Consider the following 24366-nt stretch of genomic DNA (forward strand, 5'->3'; position numbering starts at 1 on the left):
TAAAGCATTAATCCATCTGACTGATATTTTAATAACGCAATTCCCTAGTTCCCTCAAAAGAAAATTTAACAATCCTAATCCCTTTTAGCTGGGTGAAAATTCTAACTTGTAAAGGCTGGCAAAACTGCCTAAGGTCAAAAAAGCAATTTCCACAGAAAGGCTAAAACGCCAGAAAAAAAAAAACGCCAAAAATGCAGGAAAATGCACTAGCAGTTTTCCTGGCGTTTTTCATCAAGAAAATAACGCAGGAAAAATACCCAAGTGGAAGCCTAGCCTAATGGAGATTCTTCTCTGCAGAGCACATGGCAAATCAGTTAAGGCCTTTGGTCGCCTACCACTCCATCCCCCAGTGCAATGTCCTTTCCCTTTTCTATCACCTTGATCTCTAAGGGTCACTGGAGAAGATAGGTTACCAGGGGAGTGTCCAGCAGAAGGAGGACATATTGTGTTTATAAAGTCTCACTCTCTCCTAGATATGGCCACTCCTGTAACTGTGCAACACCCCCACAGCCATGACATTACACAGACTTGCAGATTTTTGGATATTTAACATTTGTTTGTTAAATATTTTTTTATTCTGGTTACTTGTAGCAGTGTTGAAGTGAGGGAGGTTGTTCCTATAAAAAGCCCAGTCATCTGCACTTCTGGGTATTTAAAGGTTAATCACTTTGCATCATGGGAGTTAAAGGGTCTTTAAAAAGGGTGTGGTACCAATGGAGGATGACTTGTTTAGTATTAAGACTGCAGCTGTAAGGAGATTTCATCTGATGTGTGCCTAATAAAAGAAAGCAACTGTTTGTTTATCTCAGGTCTGTCAAGTCTTGTTTGTGAATTCAAAGTCTTGCATATGATGGTAGAGAATGCGGGTATTCATGAGTGCTGCTATTAGTACTTGTGTAGGGAACGACCTGTACCCAGACTGGGTACACCCACCAAACGATCCTCTTCTCCCCATGGCTACTGGGAACACAAGACTTCAACCATCAGGCAGGACTAGCATTGAAAACAGTGCTTTACTGCCCTGAAGAGGGCAGCACCAAGGCTTACCCCAATAAGAAGACGAGATTCATGTTGAAGTAAAACAGGAATGAACTTTACTGAGGAAACAATCACCACCAGCCTCCAAGAGCCTTTCAATAGAGTAGCGGTGAGCTACGACCAGCATGCATGACACCATATGCAGATCAGATGCAAATTAGTTATAACAGAAAACCACACCAACACAATCAAGCCATCAGAACCAATAATACTGGTCAGGCAGGCAGGATTAAGGGGGAAACTGGGATTTAGAGAGCTCTGGCTCTCTCACTGTTGCCAGCCTGTACCCCTTATCAGGTACAGGGTAACTTACACATAAATTCAAGCAAAGGGACCAGATATTGCACTGCAATTAGTGTCCACTGTCACCCGCTGGAAGTATGTAATGCAATCCAGGGGTCCACCGTCTATAATGGGAAATACAGCCTCCCGGCGCCGCCCAAGTCACGGAGGCTTCCGTGACAGTACTCAGACTTTGACAAAGAATCTGAGCGGTTATGCATAAGACCTGTTCCCGGCGTTGTGGAAAACCTGTGAAGTCTTCACCAGTAAACCATTTAAAGGTGCAAAGTCCAAAATGAATCCTAGTGAACAAATGGAAATGGATTCTGCCGGAGTCAAAAGAGCCAGCTACAGAAAGTGTTGTTGCTCCGGTTCATCCAGCAATTGCTGCTGGTCTGCCACAAAGGAGTTTACCTGAGGATATTACAGGACTAATGCAGTGGTTTTACGGGCAGATGACTTTCTATATGCAAAGAATCACTAAATATTGTCCTAATCGAAATGGGAATAGTGATTTAACAATACCCATTAAACTTAATGGGCATGATGTGGATGCTTTATTGGACGCAGGCAGCAAAATTAGCATGGTAAAAGGTTGATTTTGTAGAACTTAAGCAAGAGGATCCAAAAATACCGGTCACCTGTGTACATGAGGATACGAAGAGTTACCCAACATCCATAATTGAAATAGAAGTACATGGAAAACGTCTTATACAAGCAGTAGTTGTTCCAGATCTGCAAGTTTCAGTAAATCTGGGTAAAACCATCCCAGGATTTAAAGCTTTGTTCATGGCTATTGAAGGACAGTTGTCTGCCGTGACCCCTCGCTCAAGACAAGAGAAATTTGAGACACCAGGACCTTTTTGGATAACTTGAGAAAAGCGACAGCTCCGATTGAGGCAGCAGGGTTTACTATAAATCCATGTAAATTTGCCTTAGGCTTTCAGGAGATAAGATACCTTGGGTTTATTCAGGGGAAACCTGAAATTTTAAAAATAGGAGGCTATTCAAGCTTCTAAAACCCCTGCTACTAAAAAAGAAGTCAGGCCAGCCATTCTTGGAACTTGCTTTCATTCCAGATTTTTCTACCCGTCTTCTCCAAAAGTGTTCATTTACTGCTAAGCACCTACGGATTACAACAATCTGTTCAGAAAGTACATATTAACCCTACTTGGGGAAAAACCAAATGCTATATGCAAGGAGATGTTGCCCATCTGATTAACACAGTATTTTGGTGGAAGTGCTATACAAATAAAACATTTGCTCTCCGTACGCTTTGTTAAACTCTGTGTCAAGCGTGAGTCGTTTGACATTCTAAAACGTCTAGTTCTCAGTAACTTTTTACCTTTTCTCACATACAGAAAGGATAGTTTGTTGTCCAGAAACATAATTAAAATATACAAACACTGTAGGTCTACATTTGACATAGCAACTGGGAGTTTTTCAATTATTGATGACTACATGGAGAATTCTGATAACATTGTTCAAGCAGCAGAACAAAACAAGTCAAACATGTGAACCAACCTAACCCTTTTTGCCCAATTGTTTCTCAGAAACTAGTCTTGTTTTAAAATATTCCTATTTTTTCAATCACCAAATAAAAAACACCCTCTTTTGCATCAATTAAGGGAGACTTTGGCCTTCTGAAAAACTCCATTCTTCAGCACAATCAAACTAATGCAAGTTGACAAATTTGTTGAATGTCATTTAATAGCTCTTTGTGAAAGTTCAAAAATAGCAGCTGCTGTACATGTTTCTAAAGCCACCAGTTTAACAGTTAAGGGGGAAAGAGTCTGCACATGAAAAATATTAGCAACAAGGAAAAATTCACTTATGAAGTAGACAAAGTAACTGACCGACACTCTAAACACTGTAAATGTGTTTCAGAAACTACAATTATCTGTAAACCTGAAAATTTCTTAATGGAGCTACGTGTTGGTTCATATATAACAAAAAAAGGCTCTCTGAATTTCCTAGGAGTTGAATACCACCTATTGTGTGATAATTATTAAATAGAGCAACTTTTTTTTTTGTTCTATCAAATTAATAGAATTGTCAAAATTTCAGTTAAGTGGGGCAGACCCCTAAATAAAAATCCAATACCTCATGAATTAAGACTCAAGGAAAAGCTATGAAGAGCTTTGAAAGTCAGGATATTGAAATGAAGCGCACACCCAGCCAGCGAACCTATGGAGATTAGCACCTTGAAAAGGGATTGTTGATATTTTTTGCGTAAAAAAAAAAATCTAACAAAGATTTAACAAATAGAATGATCTTCCAAGAAACAGTATTTTAGATACTTAAGTCTAGGAACACTTTAAAATACACAGCAGGAACTTTATATATCTACATATTACCCTGTCTTTAATTTCAATGAACCAGGCCTACATTAAACATACATTGCTGTATTGCTGTTTATTTCAGGATAGTGTACTTGTTAAATGTAGTAATTAGTAGTAAAGCCATTCCAATACTCATTGCATTTCTGTTTGAAACATTTGATGCAGTTAGATTAAATTGAACTTGCAACAATTGAAATTTTCTGCAAGTCCACATATAGGTTAAGATCACCATTTACAGTAATAGAAAAATGGCCTCCTGTGCAGTAATTATGTTTAGCAAATGTTGAATATTATTGCAAAATAAAAAAAGGTGATGCAACCACTATATACTGTAAAACTCCAAGCTAATAAAAAACATTGAACGTAACATTGCTTCATTATAAACAGGCAGTGAATGCTTGGCCAAACAAAAAAGTTAGTCTTTATTAACCGGTGAATTTAAACATCAAATATGTAATTTTTAATCACTAATATGAAGTACTGATTGGGCGCCCACAATTGTGTGTAACTTGTTTCTGACCTATATTTAAACACATTTCTCTATACTATATTTTAGGGAGTGATAACGAGTTACATTTTATTAGTAAAATTAAAGTAAAAGTTCAGGCGCTAAACAAAAGATGTATGTGTATAATAAAATAAGGTGAAAATTGAAATATATTGTAACAGGTGCTGCAGACACTTAAGTATAACCCCTTTATACCAAAATACAAATAAAAATTCTATAGTGTTGCGCAGGAGTATTTATGCCAATTTAAAAAGCAAATAGAGTGATAATACAAACAATATATATATAAAAAAAAATTAAAAATATATATATTTTTTTCGTCTCTGTGTTCTGTTTTTTTCAATTTTCCAGTTGTGGTTTTTGTTCCTGTGTTTTAACATATGTAAGAAAAAAAGAATTACAAAAACAGTGTTTTCCGTAAAACAGTAAATCTGTATCAGATGTTTTAAGTGCGGTATCCCACTCACATTGATGAGAGCATTATAGTTTGTTCTGACTTTCTGGACATAAATTGAACGGTTCCACCCGCCAAAAGGATTATATGGGCTTCCAAAGCTCCTTCCCGAAGAAAAACAATTATCGGTCCACACGATAACACCACCGAACGAAGCAAAGAGGCAGAAGGTAAGGTATACAAATATTTAAATTTGTTAAACAAAAGTGTGGTATGCTCACATTTAGGATTTCTTTCTCGGATCTCTCTCTCCAAGCGGACAACTTCCGGGTGTAGCAGAATAATGAAAATCGGCACGCAGATGCGTTTCGCCTTAACCCCTTAAGGACCAGGCTGTGTTTTACCTTTTGTACCATTGGGACCGAGGCTGTTTTAATACTTTTGCGGTGTTCGTGTTTAGATGTAATTTTATCTTCACTCATTTAGTGAACCCACACAAATTATATGTTGTTTTTTTCAGGACAAGAAGGGCTTTCTTCAGATACCATTGTTTTAATCATATATAATTTCCAATAAAAAAAAAATACTAAAATATGATGAAAAATGTAAAAAAAAACCCCACATTTTCTGACTTTTACCCCAAAAATCTTTTACTCATCCAAAAAAGCTAATGAAAAAACCTACTAAAATATATTCTACTATTTGTCCTGAGTTTAGAAATACCCAATGTTTTTATGTTTTTTTGCTTTTTTCTGCACGTTATGGAGCATTAAGTATATGTAGCGTTTTGCTATTTCAAAACCATTTTTTCCAAATCTGGTAATTCTTCCCCCATGTGCCATTTCGGGTATCTTTGAAGCCGGCCAATGCAATTTACCCCATCAAATCATATATTTTTGAAAACTAGACAGCCCAGGGTATTTCAAATGCTAGTATTTTAACCCTTTCCATGCATGAGATTCTACCACCAGCCTTTGCCACACTTTGTGTTGGTATTTTTTTTTTTTTTTACACAAATTGTACTTTGGGTATACATTTATACGTCACTATCAAACAACACCCTAATATGTGTTCAGGAACATCTCCCGAGTTAAGTCATACCCCACATGTATGGGTTTGTTTGGTGTTTGGGGTTAAAATGCCACATTTTGGAAGTGCGCTTTTCCCCCCCCCATTTCGGTTAGTCTGTGCCTATGCCCTATCTTTGAGCCCAGCCACTCCAATTTACCCCATCAAACCATTCATTTTTTTTTTTAAATTGGACACCCCTTGGGTATTTGAAATGCTTTTATTTAAATTTTTCCACGTCAGGATTTTTGGGAAGATACAGCGCTAATTTTAGCACTTGCTCATAATAATAAACTTTATATTTTTTTTTTATTTACTCTTTTTGGACTTTTTTTTTTTTACATTTTGCTAAAGCATAATAATTTTTAAATGTTACCAACTTTTTTTTTTTTTTTTAATATTTTACTAATCACATAGTGATTAGAAAGCTGGGCTCCATTGACTTGTATGGTTGAATGCAGTACCTGTATTCAACCTGCAAGTGGAGCCAGAGTTCTCTAGAGGGTCTGGAGACCGTCAAAGGTCGTTAAGCGACCGTTTTTCCGTGACGGTCCTGAACCGTCAAAGGTCGTTAAGGGGTTAAGGAACATGGCACAGGTTAATTTTCAAAATGTTAATGCTACCTACTCCAGTGAAGTTGGAAGAAGTGATTACATTTTTAAGCAGAAAAACAAGGCCAGAATAGGCAGAAAGGTGTTTGTAATGTAGATTTCAACTTTTTTACAGATGCATCTTGGTCTTTAGGTTTTGGTATTTTTTGGGATAACAAATGGAGCGTTGGGAAGTGGCCTTTAAGCTGGTTTCTTGCTGGTTGGACACGGAATTTAACAGTATTAGAACTGGTTCCAATTGTAGTGACGTTAGAGGTTTGGGGGTTGTAATTTTGCTAATAAAAGGATGTATTATGTAATAACAATACAACAATAACCACTCAAGGCAATTCATATTGAAGGGAATTAACCAAATGCAGAAAAAGAGCCAGTTCAAGTGCCATCCCACGTGGGGGAATTCATCATACCTTGTTAAATGAATTACTGTTGTCATCAGTGGCTAAAACCGCTTGGTTTAACTATACCAAGGCCTGGGAGAGTTGAGTGCGTTTTGCTGCTGATATTCAGGTTAACCCGTTATGTATGAGCTTAGAAGCAGCTACATGTTTTGTGCTTCAAGTAATGCAGAAAAATCTGTCAAAATTGTCATTGAACAAGTATTTGTGGCATCAATTTTTTTACTAAGCTACTGGGTGATAAGCCGGTGCTTAAAACAATTAAAAGGTTATGCTAGAGGTCAGCTATTTTAGAAAACTAGTTTCTTTTCTGCTGCTGAAAGTTAAAGGCATTGGGGGGTTAACTTATGATTTTTATGCGTATTTGTTATTTAAAACAGCATTCCTTTTAGCATTTTTTTGCCGCTCTAAAATTGGGTGAGTTGGTGTCACACTCAAGATTTAGGCCATCAGGGCTTCAAATTGAGGATGTCGATTTAAGTGATGGGAAATTATTAATATGCATTACAAGTTCTAAAACTGTTAAAGAAGGTAAAGGTGTGTGGATTAGTGATGTCCGGATCATGAACGAATCGTTTATTTGATCCGGTTCTTTTTAGTGATCCGGATGAGTCGGTTCACTAGACTGAACGATTCGTTTGTAGCGGTTCAGTCTGTGAATCATCATGCAGCTGTAACCTGATCCTAGAGCTGTGAGTCATCTGCAGAGCACTCTGGGGTCAGGTTACAGCTCATTAATTCTCACAGGAACGATGACTCAGAGTCAGAGATTCGTTCAAAGAGTCGAATGATCCGAAGAGTCGAATGAACCGAAGAGTCGAATGAACCGAAGAGTCGAATGAACCGAAGAGTCGAATGATTCGAATCTTACAGGGATCCGGATCTTACAAGGATCCGAATCTTAGAGATTCGAATCATTCAGAGAAAATCACTGATACCATACTTTTATAAATAAATACATTAATAATGTTCACACTGCCCCCAGGATTTAGATTCCCCTGAGTTTGCCCCCCTTTACCTATAACTGCACCTACAGTTAACTTTATTAAATTAATTAAATTAACCCTCAATCATCAGCATAAAATTAACCCTTATACCCCATCAACCATAACTGCCCCTGAAATTAACCGTAAAGATCCCATTAACCATAACGGCCCCTGAAATTAACCCTAAAGACCCCATTAACCACAACGGCCCCTGAAATTAACCCTAAATACTCCATTAACCATAACTGCCCCTAAATTAATTGCATGTACTCCAGATAAATTACCTAATAAATTGGTATGGTTGATGGGGTCTTTAGTGTTAATTTGGGGGCAGTTATGCTTAATGGGGTGTTTAAGGATAATTTAGGGGCAGTTATGCTTAATGGGGTCTTTAGTGTTAATTTAGGGGCAGTTATGCTTAATGGGGTCTTTAGTGTTAATTTAGGGGCAGTTATGCTTAATGGGGTCTTTAGTGTTAATTTAGGGGCAGTTATGCTTAATGAGGTGTTTAGGGTTAATTTGGGGGCAGTTATGCTTAATGGGTCTTTAGTGTTAATTTAGGGGAAGTTATGCTTAATGAGGTGTTTAGGGTTAATTTGGGGGCAGTTATGCTTAATGGGGTTTTTAGTGTTAATTTAGGGGCATTTATGCTTAATGAGGTGTTTAGGGTTAGGGTTGGACATCTTGAAACGAAGCATCCAACTACAAATGCTTGTCCACGTAAGACAAGAGGAACCATCAGGATCCACATCATCACCATCAACCTCAGGCGGCACTCTCAGCAGCACCCATGCAGCTGAAGCATCCATCCCATCTGGAAGTGGCACCATTCCCCAAAGGTCTAGGCAAAGCCAGATTACCAGTTACGTGAGACCACCAATTGGCCCAATGAGACAGAGCAAAGTTGATGAAGAGTTGGCTAAGATGATTGCATTGGATCTGCAACCTTTTTCAATAGTAGATGACAAAGGATTTAGGAGTTTCTTGAGGGTTCTTGATCCTACATACACTTTGCCAAACAGAAAGACACTATCTGGAACTTTGCTGCCACAGCTGTACGACAAAATCAAGGCAGAGCTTATGGTAAAAATAAGCAATGCCTCTGCTGTGTGTCTGACAACTGACTGCTGGACATCACGTACCACAACCAGTTTTATGGCAGTGACGTGCCATTATATTGACGATGATTTTAAACTTTCATCATCCCTTCTGGACTGCTTTTCTTTTACAGACAGGCACACGGCTGACAACCTGGCAGCTGAACTTAAAAGGATTGCGGAAGAGTGGGGTATCTTAAACAAAGTTGTCGCTTGTGTGTCTGATAATGCCAGCAACATAAAAGCAAGTATACGGAAGGCTGGATGGAAGAACGTGGCTTGCTTTGCCCATACACTGAACCTCATTGTTAGGGGAAGCTTAAAAACAATTCAAGAGACAATTTCTAAAGGTGAAGAATATTGTTGAATATGTTAACAGAAGCACAGTTGCAACTGAAAGACTTAAAGCAACTCAAAAACAGATGGGCCTTGGAGAGCTGCGACTCAAACAAGATGTGGTGACAAGGTGGAATTCCACTTATTATATGCTTCAAAGATTTGGGGAGCAGAAAGAAGCAATCATTGCCACTCTTGCTTTGGTCAACCCTAGCCTTCCAACCCTGACTCTTAATGAGTGGGACATAATAAAGGATGCCTGTGAAATGCTGAAGCCCTTTGAAGAGGTTACTGTAGAAGTCAGCGCAGACAGGTATGTATGAATGTAATATACTATATAACTATTTAACCTGTTGCAACAATTATTTTGTCATAGTTTAAACCATAAACCCTAATTTTTCATTTATCCTTATAGGTCTGATTGTATGCATTTAGTAAGTTATATCCTCTCTTTCTCATTATAACAGATATGTGACTGCATCAAAGATCATTTTGATGGCAAGGGGACTGCAAAAAGTAATTCAGCGTTTACAGAGTGCTGTGTCCAAACATGGCCCTGTTATTGAAATGTTTAACGCGCTGAAAGAAGAAATGCAAAACCGCTTTCATCAAATTGAACACTTTCGTCTGTTTGCGGAGGCAACTGTGCTTGACCCTAGGTTTAAGCAAAGGGCATTCTATGAAGCAGCAGCCGCAGATGAAGCAGCCAAAAACATAACTACAGCTGCAGCAAGAGTTGGGTCCAGCACGCAACCTCAAGCTGGCCTTGTGGACCCCCCAGACAATCCTCGATCTACACAAACTGCTTCTTTCTGGGAGGACTTTGATGAGAGAGTGGCAGAGACAGTAACCTCCTGCAACCCCACATCTTCTGCAATGTCAGAAATGAGAGGGTATCTTGCAGAGTCCCTGATTCCAAGGACTGAAGACCCACTGGCCTGGTGGAAATCAAGGCAGACGATCTATGAAGGACTAACAGTTGTCATGAAAAAGAGACTTTGCATAGTGGCTACGTCTGTGCCTGCAGAGAGAATGTTTTCAAAAGCTGGCCAGATCATTTCAGAAAGGAGAAACAGGCTGAGTCCAAACAAAGTTAGACAGCTAGTATTTCTCAATGCAGACATCACCTCTCCTGCAGACAAATCATCATAGAAAGGAATAAATGATCAATTTGTTTCATTTATATAGCACTTTTTTCTGTTTATTTATGTTTTATTGACCTCCCTTGTTTGTAAAAAAAAATACGTGCTTTTTTTTCCTTTTTATATTTAATGTTTGCAGTTCTTTAAAATACGTTTGATCCTGTTTTATTAAAACATTGTTTTTTAAAAACCAAACCCGGTTCGTAAATGTGTCATTATTTACAACACTGTATGGGAAAATCTGGGGTGGGGTAGGGCAGTTAGCCATTTCACTATCAGGATTATTTGTTTATCTGCATTACACACAATGTGTTGTAAAGTAATCTAATATGTGTCCGCATATTGGAGGCAGGGGTAAATTTAGGGTTGATGGGGTGTTTAGGGTTAATTTCAGGGGTCGTAATGGTTAATGGGGTGTTTAGAGTTAATTTAGGGGCAGTTATGCTTAATGGGGTGTTTAGGGTTAATTTGGGGGCAGTTATGCTTAACGGGGTGTTTAGGGTTAATTTAGGGGCAGTTATGCTTAATGGGGTGTTTAGGGTTAATTTGGGGGCAGTTATGGTTAATAGGGTGTTAAGGGTTAATTTTAGGGGCAGTCATGGTTGATGGGGTGTTTAGGGTTAATTTAATGGTGAGGGTTAATTTAATTAATTTAATAAAGTTAGCTTAAGGTGCAGTTGCAGGTAAAGGGGAATGTAAATCCTGGGGGCAGTGATTATGAATGTATTATTTATAACAGTATGGTGACATTCTCTGAATGATTACAATGCCAATGAAGGCAGAGAGTCGTTCAAAGATCCGGATCTTACAATGATCCGGATCACTGTAAGATTCGGATCCCTGTAAGATCCGAATCTTTGAACGACTCTCTGCCTTCATTGACATCACTGGAGGCAGGGGGGAGGATTCATAATGAAAGGGGCGGGGCCAATCGTTAGTGTGCCTGCACGGAGTTACTGGAAAACAGTAACTCCGTGCAGACACACTGAGTGATCCGAAGATCCGGATCATGAATCGGATCATTTCAGTGAACGAATCGAAATGATCCGATTCACTTTAATGATCCGAACTTCCCATCACTAGTGTGGATTCATATTAACCTCATCAATGAACTAGAGTTCTGCACGGTGCTCAATTTACACCTCGATCTGGATAACAGACCAATGGAGCCAGGCCCTTTGTAAATACATGATAATGATGTTCCCCTATCAAATCAATTCTATACTTAAATGTCTCAAATATTTGGGCATGGAGATAGATACATTTTCACCTCGTTCTTTCCATATAGGTGCAGCAACAGTAACAGCTGTGTTAGGCTAACAACTTTTAATGCTACGTTAGGCCAGAGTTGCTATTGAGTTATATATTATCTGATCATATTTTCTTTTATAGATAAGGCAGTTTGCATTTTGATCCTGGTTCATTCTTATGTGTCCTGGGCGCTTAAAAGAGCGTTCATCCGCCCTTATGGTACAAACCTAGGAGCTAGCGAGGAAGATGTTGAAGTATATTGGAAAGGAAATCAGTGGCTTAAAGATTGTTTAATTTTTCCTTATCCAGATGGTTTACATAATGACATTGGTTCTCAAATCGTTAATGTTTTGTCTTAAAAATTTTGTTTTCAGATCAAAAACATGTTCCCCGATACATTGTTTATATTTTCAGAAATTGTTCCGTGCTGGCTTTGGTGTAAAGAAAAAGGGCTTAAACCTTTAGAAAGGGTTAGAAGAAAAGCGAATTGAAAAATGTCTTCCTAAACCAGGGGTTTTAGCTTTAGGCATGTGGACTTAGAAAATGTATACACTGGTCTGTATTTTAGAGATGGAGTTTCAGATAGTGGTAACAATAGTTTATTTAATAAAGGTTTACAATCTTTACTGGAAAGTTGTACCTTGTTTGGAAGGTGCCGAAAACATCTTTTAACTGAGTTTTTGGCTTTGGGGTAAAAGTTCGCCTCTGGTTTGAGGTGGACAGAGGCTTGGTTGTTTAACAGTTTGGCTAAGGAAGGGCGGATTGCGTACATACTGTATTTGCTCGATTATAAGACGAGGTTTTTTCCCCAGAGCAAATGCTCTGAAAAATACCCCTCGTCTTATAATCAGACCTCAAATAGGTCTGACTACAAGACTAAGATCCAGATCCCCCGCAGCGATGCAGGGCACCTGGATCCTCCTGTGTTATGCCCCTCCCAACTTACCGGTGCTTCTGATCCTGACCATTCCATCTGGAAACGTTTGTGCACTCTATTAGTTTAGTAGTGCCACGTTTAACTGTGAGTGCATTCTTTGCCTTACTTAAGATCATTGCTGTGGAAATATTCGGTCCATTTGTTTTTTTTAGATATTTTAGAAGTTATTAAACAGAATTTTCAACTGACATCCGTGATGAGCTCGTTCTGTCCAGCCAGCTTGTGAGTGGATCAGACACCACATTATATTATTTAGTGTTTACATATTACACTATTGTTTTTATTTTTTTTCTCCCCTATGTTTACGCGCGCCATGGTGTATCGTTTGTCTGTTTAAAACGCTTTGAGGAAGAGTGTTGTCGGCAGCTGCTAACATTGGGGAGTATTATTATTATCATTATTTTAGGATTTCACACGTGGAACTCCAGTTTTTTTCTTGTTATATTTATCAGCACTGTCTGGGTGGTATGAGTTCGGGAGTCTTACCAATGCCTGCATCCCCGCAATACATCATACATTTTAACGTTCATTGCATATTGTCATACTGAGTTATCCCTGTCATACAGCACTATTACGATTTATTTAGCAGGGGTTCAGCATTTCAAGTCATTGGATAACCTTGATGCTCCTTCATTGTATTAAGCAAACTGATACAGGGTGTGTATCTCATAGCCCCTTGCTTCCATTCCCGATCAAACCCATCACTACCAAGCAGTTTGTCACCCATGTTCGTATTCTCTTCGCTAACGGGATGCGATCCTTTAAGGTACTCCAAGCATTTATTTTGCACTGGTGAGAGAGCAGTTTTGCGTGGTTTAGAACACTTAGGGGGCATAAGAAATAATTTAAAAAACAGTGTTCCAAGACACTGCATCAATTGTAAAATGTTCTCTCTCTAATTTTAAAATGATAGGGATTGATTTGGTATCTCCCCACTGGCATGGAGGAGATATACAGGAATCCCTGTCAAAAAAGAAACAGAATGGATTTTTAAATTCCAAACTTTTAAAAAAAAAGAGGGTTTGAATGTAGAGTTGGACATACTAACATTCATTTGAAATATTGAATATTTAATATCTTATATATATTAGATACATTTTCTAATAAACCTTTAAATCAATTGATATTTTTAATATCCAATACATTTTTAATAAATTTGATTGATATATTTTTGTAAGAAACTAATTTGTATGGATTTCATATCCATTCACCCTCCTACATCTGATTTCTTCTTGCTATATGTAACGAGAGAATCAGATGTAATCATATTCACTCTTACAATTATCCTATATCTAATTTTTCTTGATATATGTAACTATCTGGATACCCTCACAAAAATATATATACATATATCTCTCCTCTCTTGTGGGCCTCTTATTGCTACGCTACATTTAAAATGAATTTACTGAAACTCAAAAGAAGTTTAAAATTGCTTTTATTAAACCATCTTTCAAATGGTTTTTTGCTTGCTCCATTTTCCCTCCAGTACGAGCTACGCGTCCGTCATCGTGTGAAACAGAGACCAAAAAGCAGCAATCTGATGAGAAGCGTCTCCGTCTCGTTCCGTTCTCTCCTGGAATATATGAACAACTTTATTGGTACCCTACGGACAAACATACCAAGCCGGGCAACCGGAGGGACGGCGTAACGCATTGATGTAACCACGTCATCAGGAAATCACATAAAACAGATCTTTCACACAGACTCCCAGCCTGCAGCATTTCTACTGATTTTTAAAGTTTTCTCCTGAGGAAGCCGTTTGTTTTTTTCGGCGAAACGCATTGATTTTACACTTTGAACCGAGACCTTGGACCTTGACCAATCTACGGACGTTTTATCATCATCCGGTACTCAGGACTTATACATATATTGCCTGTTTTGCATGACATTTCTCGGTTATGCCACCATCTTTGTAAGTTTTACCAATTAAATACTGATTAAAAAAAAAAAGCTAGGATGGTGAGGTCCGTTCCAGAAACGAAGCTGGAGGGACCGTAGTGAAACCGGTATCTATGCCGGTGTGTAGGATGTATTACGACCTCACCATCCTAGCTTTGTTGCTCTTCATCTTGCCACCTGTAAAAAGAAAATACATTAATATTAAGTTACAAACACTTTTTTTTCTCTTACCTTTAGCTCCACGGCAAAACGCAACCTCTGATGGAGAAACCGGTCACATTGAAAACAGCAACCTCTACAGGCAGGCGAATGAAGAAACCCAGAAGCAATTACTGTCCTGACGTCAGACGCCAAACACAGACAGCAGATGGCGCCGAATAGCTTAAAAGGACCCGTTCACACGAGCAGAAAATACTCCTGATGAAGCCTTTTATGGCGAAACGCGTTGAGTGACTTTTTTGGACTTCTTTTACCATTTTTACCTGTACTAGTGCTTTTCATTTATTTATTTTATTTGTCTAGTTTTTAGCTGCATCTGTCATAGATCCAGTTTATTGTAATTTTGGAATATACGTTTTATCATATCGCTTATGTGGACAGTGGTTGTTTGACACACCACACATCCACTAATATTGATCATTGGATCCATCAGAGGAGGACACGGATACAGCCAGAACATCACCAGCGACTACGGGCATCTTTACGCTTGTGTTAGTGTAAGTACAACTCTATTTGTTGCGCCTTTAGCGACATATGCAATACACACTATTGGTTCCTCTCTTGTTCCTTTCTTTGACATATATCCCATACGTGGAACCTTAAGGTACCCCTGCGACGCATTGAACTACACAAAAACACTGAGTGCAAAATCTGCAATACGCAGGGCACATCAATTTCCTATACACCTGCACTATTGTTTTTTTCTTTTCTTTTTATTGAACGGAATACATGAGCGCCCCCTATCGAACCTTTTGCTGAAATACCTCAACACCCAGAGAGTGTTGTATAAGGGCTGCAGCTGTGATTCCAGACAAAAAAGGAAAGTCATTAAGGCTAATTACTCTTATTTGTTCACTACTCTATTCCTCTTACTGGTTTTCTCGCTTTTTACACATATCCAATGCACTGGTCAGCTGCAAGTAATTAGCTACACTGACTGCAATAAAGCCTTACCTGTTGGAGAGAGGGGACAAGAGTGAGGTGTTTTTTTTTGAAGCAGGGCTTACTATGTACACAAGAAACCATCAAAAAAGTTGGTGAGATTACGTTCTGTTTAGCTTAGACCCTGACTAGTGAGGGACTTCTAATGTTAGTAAATGCTCAGACGAGCTAGGCTTTTGTTTATAGGTAATTTGTGTTCAGTATAATCCCTGTTAAAAATCTGCGTAAATGGATTACAAATGAATTGTGGTTAATTACCTCACTGAGACTGTGGCTTTAATACTCTAGAGGACCGTGTTGTTTAGTGCCCGGTGTGGGTGCAGGATCACTATTATATTATATATGCCATTATAGGTGTAAAAAGAGTTAGTGATCTGACTTAACTAAACATTTGGCCAGAATGCTCAAGGGGGAGATTTATTTAAATAAAAATGTAGTCTCCTGAAGCCCACATGCAAATAGCATATTGCATTGTATCCGTTTGTGTGATCTGTAAAAAAAAAAACAAAAAACAAAAACTGAAGCTTTTCTTGATTCTTTTGTCATTGTCCCTTTGAGAATTGCATCTCAATTGTTACAATCTTTTACATTCTTGTTGCAGTTAGTTACATCTCTGTTGTCCTTGTTACCATACATCTTCATTCCCGATGTAACATCACAGTATTAAACTCTCCATTTTCTTATCAAAGCATTTTCTTATTTGTGCTCCGTGGATTTAAACAATTTACCCCTAGACGGAGATGTGTCGGCACATGGAAACCCCTAATTTCTCAAATAGATATCCGTTTTTGACACAAAGAACCTAGAAACCATTTGGGTAATAAAGTAGTTGTTCACATTGGTGCGATATATAGACCCCCCTGGACACGCAGAGGAGCTTGATCATCTTCTACTTGAAGAAAAGATTTCAATGAAAGGGATGCATATACAGTGTGCAGGACAGAGGCAGAAACTGTTTAGCAGAGCTGGCCAAGGCTGTAGAAAATTGGTGCATTAGAAATGAACACTTATTGCCTGCTTTTGTCATGCGCCAATTATGTTTTAGGCAAAAATTAATGTAGCAAAATTAATTTCCAGAATTACAAAAAATTCTGAAGAGGCTTAGATATTCAACAATCAACTAAAACTAGTTAAGATTTTTCTAATGATGCCTTTTTCACATGGTGAAATTCTAACAATTACAGTATAGCTCCACTTCCTCTCCTGAAGTCCCTTTTCTAGGAGCTCAGTATTTGCTGGGTATAAGGGTATGACTGGGTTCTACAGTCCTAAACGTCACACAAATGTGTTTATAAACCAAAGCAGAAGCCAGCCATTTAATCACATCAAAAGGGGCAGCAGGCAAAATCTGGAATCAGAAATAGGCTGTAAAAATGTGGGTTTTAGGTGCGAGAGAGGACCCTTATTCCTACTTTTATGTTGGTGGCAGAATGCATTTTACGTGCTGAAAGAAATATATTTTGCCAGTATCAACATTCATGGTCATAATTTTGGAGAATATTGTTTCACTGTCAATATTCTTGCACAAAATATATTATGAACACTATGAACTAGTTTCAGATTAATTTATTATATCCTGCAACATTGCGTTCTCCTATTGAAACACACGAAAGGCTTTGTTTCTACAAGGTCAACTTTCTGCTTTCATCAGGCCGGTTTCTGGGAAAAAAGTATTAGGAAGTTTCCCCTTATTTGAAGGCAGAACCTGTTAATTGTCTCATTCTGCTAATAGCCACTTTCGTTTTTTGTTTCACAGCACTGTTTTCATTTGTGATTAATTAAACCTTATTCATGACTAGCCAGTGTAATTAAAAATAATTTAACTTTCATATTAGGATTCCTGCTAGGTAAATATGAGCTACCATAAAAAAAAAAACTAAAGCAGATTAGCAGAGGAACACCTAGTGCCAGCTTAATTGAAAACAATTAATCTTTATTTTTAAAATGACTGTTTTTTCACTAAAACAGACAAGAAAAAGTGTTACACGAGTAACATCTACTCCCAGTGTAACTGAAAACCATCAAACCTTTAAGTATACAGATGACCACTTGGCCAAGTAGAGTAACTCAAAAACTTGAGGGACTAAAAGGTGCCTTAGAGGAGGAACATTTACTGCTAGTATAACCAAATATGATCCAATTTAGGACGACTGCCAGATAAATAAATAAAAAATATATATAGATTGAAAATGGCACGAGAAAAAAAACAAAAAAAAAAAACACATGGCCCTAGAGTAACTGCACACAATTAAGCTGCTTTGAATTAGAACAATGGCCATTTAAAGCAAAGTAAACTTTGCAAAAAAAGAGAAAGGAACATTTGCTCTCAATATACACGAAATTATACTCATTATACATTTACTTTTTACCCATTCTTTACTGAATAAAAAAGTTCCCATACTATTTTTAAAATGAAAATAAAATATTTAAATATGCATAGCTTAAATATGCCTCCTCCTATTGCTCTAACAAAAAAATGAAAGCTTTTTTAATTAAAATAAAATTAAAAATTGTTTTAAATTACTTGCTTCTAATTTTATTGATTTTCTGAGCTATTTTGGTGCCTGCAGAATAATCTTTGTTTTCCTTTTGCTGTAGGCTACAGTCCCTTAGTATGCTAGATAATAATAGCCTTTAGCAGCAATAAGACTTCCTATTCCTATTCCTATTCCTATTCCTATTCCTATTCCTATTCCTATTCCTATTCCTATTCCTATTCCTATTCCTATTCCTATTCCTATTCCTATTCCTATTCCACACTATTATTCAATCGCAAACCCCACGCCACCCCGTTCTGCTCCGTCTATAAATGGCGCTGCACGCGCCAGTGGCGGCTTTTATGAGCCTGACGACTGAGGGGCGGGATCAGGAGGTTTCATTACGCCCACCTTTTGGGCGTATACTATTGAAGCGTCTGTTTCCGTGGTGTTGACGGAGCTGCTACTGTCGGATACCGGAAGAGCTCGGGAAGTAGTAGCAACACGCTTGCAGAGAAAAGGTATAGGGCGCAGAAGCTTGCAGCTGATATGCGCTCCGTGAATAATATTGCAGTCTGTGCGTATGCGTATGGTGGGGGGAAATGGGCAGAAACGATGAGTGCTTTGACTAGAACTAGTGCTGCTGTCACAGTTGCTTGCTATGAAAGAGTGCTCCCTGACACACCGGTAAGATGATTATGGGGAGTAGAATGGAGGAGCGTGGTGCTTGTGGAGTGTGAATGTTTGAATTGCCCTGGCGGGGATTTTATAATTGAGTGTACGCCGGTGTGGCGGGGAGCTGTCGGTGTGCATGTTGCTGAGATGTGTTATCCGTTGCATTGTGTGTTACTCGGTTGGGGGTAATGCATGTTAGTGTAAGAGTGGTGTGGTCAGTGTGAGTGTGTGCCTGTTAGTTACCAGCTTGGCTGATTGGATGCACCTCATGAAACTATTAATCTCCGAGGGTAAAAAATGCCCCAATCTTTAACTTAATAGAGGAATTATTTCCTGTAAAAATATGAAAGAGCAATCCCTGAGAAATGAGAATTTACAGCGTCTGGTTTTTAGCGGGGTCTTTGAGGGCCACCCTCCAAGGGTAACTGATTTTAAAGTGACTTCTAGTAAGGGTTTCCAAATAACTTGGTCAGGGTCTATCATTTGTAAGATTTTTACTTACCTAGGTGGACAGGCAACATCTTTTCAGGACCATGAAATGACAATTTGGGCTAGGGGGCATAACCAGTTGGTGTCTTTTTTTTGTTGAGTAAGTTATTTAGAATTGTGTTTTATAAGAGTCTGTCTGTGTGCCATTTGACAAATCTGACTGTAGAGAAAGTATGCCAGGAATAAGGGCAGATCACTCTCTGCTACTTTGCCTTTTCCAAGTTAGCTAAAAAGTGGAGAAAACTTAATCCATTTTCAAAACTCCTTCAAAAGTTACTGAGACAATAGTTCATGTAAGAGTTTTCTGATTCTTAAAAGCTCGCACTCCCTTGAGAAATGTAGCCATGGTTGTACATGCATTACCCATTGTACAGTGCTGCAGAATATGATGGCGCTATATGCAATACAATAATACATTTTGGATTGCACAAGCAGCCCATGTATGTGATAGTACACAATATAATGTCGTTTTCATACATATTAGAACTGATTAAACGTGATAATCATGTTAAAGACTGGAAAATAAGTAGAAAATACAAATGCCAGCTTTTGAGGGTAACAACTCCTATTACGCTCTGCATTGTTCTGGCAAGGGTGATGAGAGTTGTGTAGTTCACGGAACCTCATCAGTCCATTATATTTTATTGATTTTTAGGTATTTTCTCATATTTTTATTGAAAGGAAGTGATGTCACAATACATTATCCCTGATCGGTGTATGCAGTAACATTGGAAACCCTAAATCAAGCTGTGGCGTGTTAACAGTGGTGGCAGAACTAGCCTGTAAGCAGGAAATGCTGCTCTACAAACATACGTTTTCCCATGATCTTAATTCGAAGAGCATATCATCTATCATATCGGAGGTTAACAGAAGGATCAGCTCCCGTAGCTTGGGTTCTGTTTTTGTGAAATTGAAAATTGATTTGACTAAAAATGATGTAGTGCGACATGTCATTAATGCATGCATTTCTTATCGCCGATACAGTATGTGTTCCAAATAGTGTTGAAACTGTAACCTTTCAATTAGTTACATAAGAAAAATATTGAATAGCGTTGTAGAAATCATTATTTTCATGTTGGGCCTTTTTCCTCTGGATACATTTAGAAGCAAAAGGGCTTATTTCATTATTAGAGGCAGTGATCCTGTACCGTTACATTACTGAAATTGTTCTTGGTACCACAGAAACTATTCAATAACATATTAGGCCATTAATGTAAGTCAATTGCTAATCTTGAGCGCACTGTTGCATGGGCAATAGCATGTCTTATATAGAAATATTGGTCTGAAGTTTGTGGAATTGTGTATAATTCTAAGGTCATATTTTATAACATGTAATGCTATATGGAATGAAAACATTAGATTATTTGTGACTATAATGTATTGCTTGTGGTAGTGTAAGAGCCAAATGTTTTCATCCCCCCCCCCTTCTATTTAGTATCAGTGGGATTTTATTGATTTTTCTTCATCATTCGCTATATCGCATGTAAAATATATATATATATATACCGTATTTGCTCGATTATAAGACGAGGTTTTTTTCCAGAGCAAATGCTCTGAAAAATACCCCTCGTCTTATAATCGAGGTCATCTTCTAATCAGACCTCTTTCTGCTGGGGCCATGCTGCTTACCGGGCTTTGGTCGCGAGCAGCGTCTCTGCTTCTAGCAGCAGGAGAACAGGAAGCTAGCACAGTCCTCACATAACTCTACCTCCCCCCTCCTTCCTCTGGGGGCGGGGCCAGAGCCAGAGAAGTTGCTCGCACAGCCGGGCCCCTGCAGAAGTCTTTGAGGGAGAGATCTGCAATTCAGGTAAGGGGGTGGGGGAGGGTTTTTGTGATTAATGTGTGATTAATGGAATGAATGAGTATTTAAATGTTTGTGAATGAGTGTGTGTGATAGCATGGATGTAAGGGGGGTGGTGGTGGTAGCATGGCATAGGGAGGCTGTAATCCCACTACTATCATCCCGAGGTTCCAGCATGTACTGGCTGCCTTGGCTTGATAGGAGTGTGATTGCTGTTAGCAGTTATATATATATATATATATATATATATATATACATACCTCCAGAAATGCATTTTAACCCCCTATATGCCACTCAGCCCCATGATATGCCTTTTAACCCCCTATATGCCACTCAGCCCCATGATATGCCTTTTAACCCCCTATATGCCAGTGGCATATAGGGGGTTAAAAGGCATATCATGGGGCACAGTGGCATATAGGAGGGTATAAGACATTTCTGGAGGCAGAGTGGCATATAGAGGGTTAAAAGGCACATCATGGGACAGAGTGGCAAATAGGGGGGTATAAGGCATTTCTGGGGCAGAGTGGCAAGCCTGGGGGCAGATGTGCATAACTGGAGGGGGGCAGGTTGGCAAATAAAAGGAAATAAAAAAAATATATTTTTCTCAATCATAGCTTTTATTAAATATGAAAAAATAGTTTACATGAATTAATATTTACTAGTAAAACTTTTCCTATAGGGTAGTCTTATATTCAGGCTTTGTTTTTTTCCTAAATTAATATTTTGATTTTGGGGGGTCGTCTTATAATCGAATCAAAACGAAGTCAAATACGGTATATTATACTTGTGGCATTGACATATCAGCCTTTTAGCCTAAACTTTTCTAAAAAGTTTAATGTTTTATATTATAGTCAAAGCTGTTTTCCTTTTTGGTGTAGAGTCTGGTTCTTACTATTGTTTATATGTGTTTACTATGAAAAAAAATCTAATCTTTTGTTTTTCTTTTTCTTCTAGAACCCCTGCAATTAATGCTTTGGAAATAATAGGCTATTTTTAAATTCCTATTGTGTCTCGATTTCACGCCAAGGATGTCATTTCAATTTAATTTCATTATAGGTGAGACTGAAAGCAGATCTGCTGAATGTGAATTGCATGAGGACTCTCCAAACCTCATAAACAAAGAAGAAAATTCTAAGGCCAATAAATTACCATTAGGAGATGAGGTGCAGACAGGGACAACAGACAATGTCAAAGAAACAGAACTGATGACATCATCTTGTAAAACCAATACATTTAACAGTGGCAACAGAAGTCATGATTGTCTAGCAGAAGAAAAAGCACTTGCCGCAGAGCACAAACCTCCAGAAGATGTCAGCAAAGCACTTGAAAATAAAATAGTTGAAAGTATTTCAGGGCTGCATTTTGTAAATGTATCTGTTGTTGAAATGACTTTGTCAGAAGGAGATTCTTATAGTGAGAACATAGTAAACAGAACTGTTACATCTAAGTCTGACCTCATTTCTGGTGTTTATGAAGGTGGCATGAAAATCTGGGAATGTACATTTGACCTAATAAAGTATCTGGAAGACAATGACATAGATCTTGAAGGAAAAAGTGTTCTGGATCTTGGCTGTGGAGCTGGTTTACTTGGAATACTAGCTCTTAAACGAAGAGCCAAAGAAGTGCATTTTCAAGACTACAACAGCACTGTGATTGGAGAGATAACATTGCCTAATGCACTGGCAAACTGTGACATTGATGAATTCAGTGAGTGTTCTGAAGAAGAGCATAGTCTAAAAAGACAAAGAAAGTCAAAATCAAAGGCTGGGCTCCTATCCAAATGCCGGTTCTTTTCAGGGGAATGGTCACAGTTTATGCGGTTAATTCAAAATGAAGTGCCTCCTAAGAAATATGATATTATTCTTACATCAGAGACCATATATAATCCTGATTACTACAATGCACTGCATGATGTGTTTCAACATTTATTAGCAAAAAATGGCTCTGTGTACCTGGCTACCAAGTCACATTATTTTGGCGTGGGAGGGGGTGTTCATGTTTTTGAGACATTTGTTAGAAAGAAAGAAGTGTTTTGCATTAAAACACTGAAGGTCTATGATGATGGACTACAAAGACAACTTCTTAGCCTCTTTCATGAAAATAAAATCTGTTAACATATTTTGTATTTTTATTATAAAATACAGAATATCTATTTTGAAAATGTAGGAGGCAAAATGACATGAGCTAATCAGATGTATGTCTTGAGTGACATGTTCTGCTTAAATAATAAAATCATGAAAATACAATTTCATGTGCATTGTTTTTGATCCACATATAAAAAAAAAAAAAAACCTTGTCACTTTAAGTGAAGACAGAGCTAAAGCAATGTTAATTATGTGACCCATTAAAGACAATTTTATAAAAATGTTATATTTACCAGTGTACAATTGACCTCAATCCTGCTTGGTGTTTTGTTTTTTTAACTTGCTAATTTGCATTATAAGTTATGGAACCCACTTGCAGGCAGTGACAGATCAGGTGTTGTGCTTGTCAGATAAATACTCTTAAAGATTACAAAATAACTGTGGACTATTTTTTAAATGTTATACCACATGTAAAATATGTTTTAATACATATTTTCCCTCCTTTGTGTGCAGGTCCCATTGTAATCTATCCATTTTCCAGTGTTTTCATTTAAAACTGTTGTGTAAAGAGCTAAATTTGCCTGACTCCATGTAATATCTAATGCTGCCTCCATCTTTTGTTACATGATCTTGTAAATTGTCCTCCTACCGTGCCTTTTATTCCTGGAATTTAAGGTTAGTGCTGTAAACTTACTGACCATAAGCGGTTTTGTTATTGCAACATGATACTGCAAATAAAGCATGCATTGTATTTGTGCAACTATGGGGGGTTTTTTTGTTTGTTTTTTAAAGACATATTTATATATAAAGCACACCCAATTTAAAGGGACATCTCCGCAATCATATGCGCTTTAATATTATAGCTGCATGGTCTTTTTTTTTTTTTTTTTTTTTTTTTTTTTTTACAAATACCTTTTCCCCTTTCCCCATCTCTTTGCTAAATGCCATGCAGGAGTGTCTGGCTAAACACAACTACCTACAAATATTCTCCAGAGCTTTGCTCAGTGAACACTGCGGGTGAGTGTCCATTCAAGCAGCCAATTAGTGGCAAAAATAGACTATTTAGTAGGAGGAGGGCTGCTGCTACAACAGGACTGCATCTCCTGTATCGGTTTAGTGTTTTTTTGTGAAAGCAAAAGCGAGGCTGCCAAGGACATTGTAATGCCCCTTTAAGCTATTACTAATGTACAGAATATGATTTCAAAATTTTATTGAAGCAGAGGTACAGCACTAAAGGAAACTACTCTCTAAATACAAGTAGTTACTTCCTGTAGAGTGTCTGTGCAGGTGTATATCATGCACTCCTGCTGCACCCTATCCTACTGAATGAGCTGGTGAGCTTCACATAAAGTTTCAAACAAAGACTTCAAAGAGCATGTTAAACAAAACA

At 38.0% G+C, this 24366-nt stretch overlaps 2 protein-coding genes across 2 annotated transcripts; both read left to right on the top strand.

Annotated features, from left to right (window-relative positions):
- The first annotated feature begins 9143 nt into the window (after positions 1 to 9143).
- Positions 9144 to 10209, top strand: LOC149299857 (E3 SUMO-protein ligase ZBED1-like). The gene is made up of 2 exons (XM_089485833.1): positions 9144 to 9370; positions 9525 to 10209. The coding sequence occupies exons 1-2, from the start codon at positions 9144 to 9146 to the stop codon at positions 10207 to 10209; spliced, it is 912 nt and encodes a 303-aa protein (XP_089341959.1).
- An 11711-nt stretch (positions 10210 to 21920) lies between these two features.
- LOC149299858 (histidine protein methyltransferase 1 homolog) lies at positions 21921 to 23006 on the top strand. The gene has a single exon (XM_089485834.1). It carries the CDS (start codon positions 21921 to 21923, stop codon positions 23004 to 23006), a length of 1086 nt encoding a protein of 361 aa, XP_089341960.1.
- Positions 23007 to 24366: the final 1360 nt, after the last annotated feature.

This window comes from Sceloporus occidentalis, unplaced genomic scaffold, assembly GCF_023333645.1.
Source record: "Sceloporus occidentalis isolate IW3139 unplaced genomic scaffold, rSceOcc1.0.p SCAF_27, whole genome shotgun sequence".
Classification (NCBI taxonomy): Eukaryota; Metazoa; Chordata; class Lepidosauria; order Squamata; family Phrynosomatidae; genus Sceloporus; species Sceloporus occidentalis.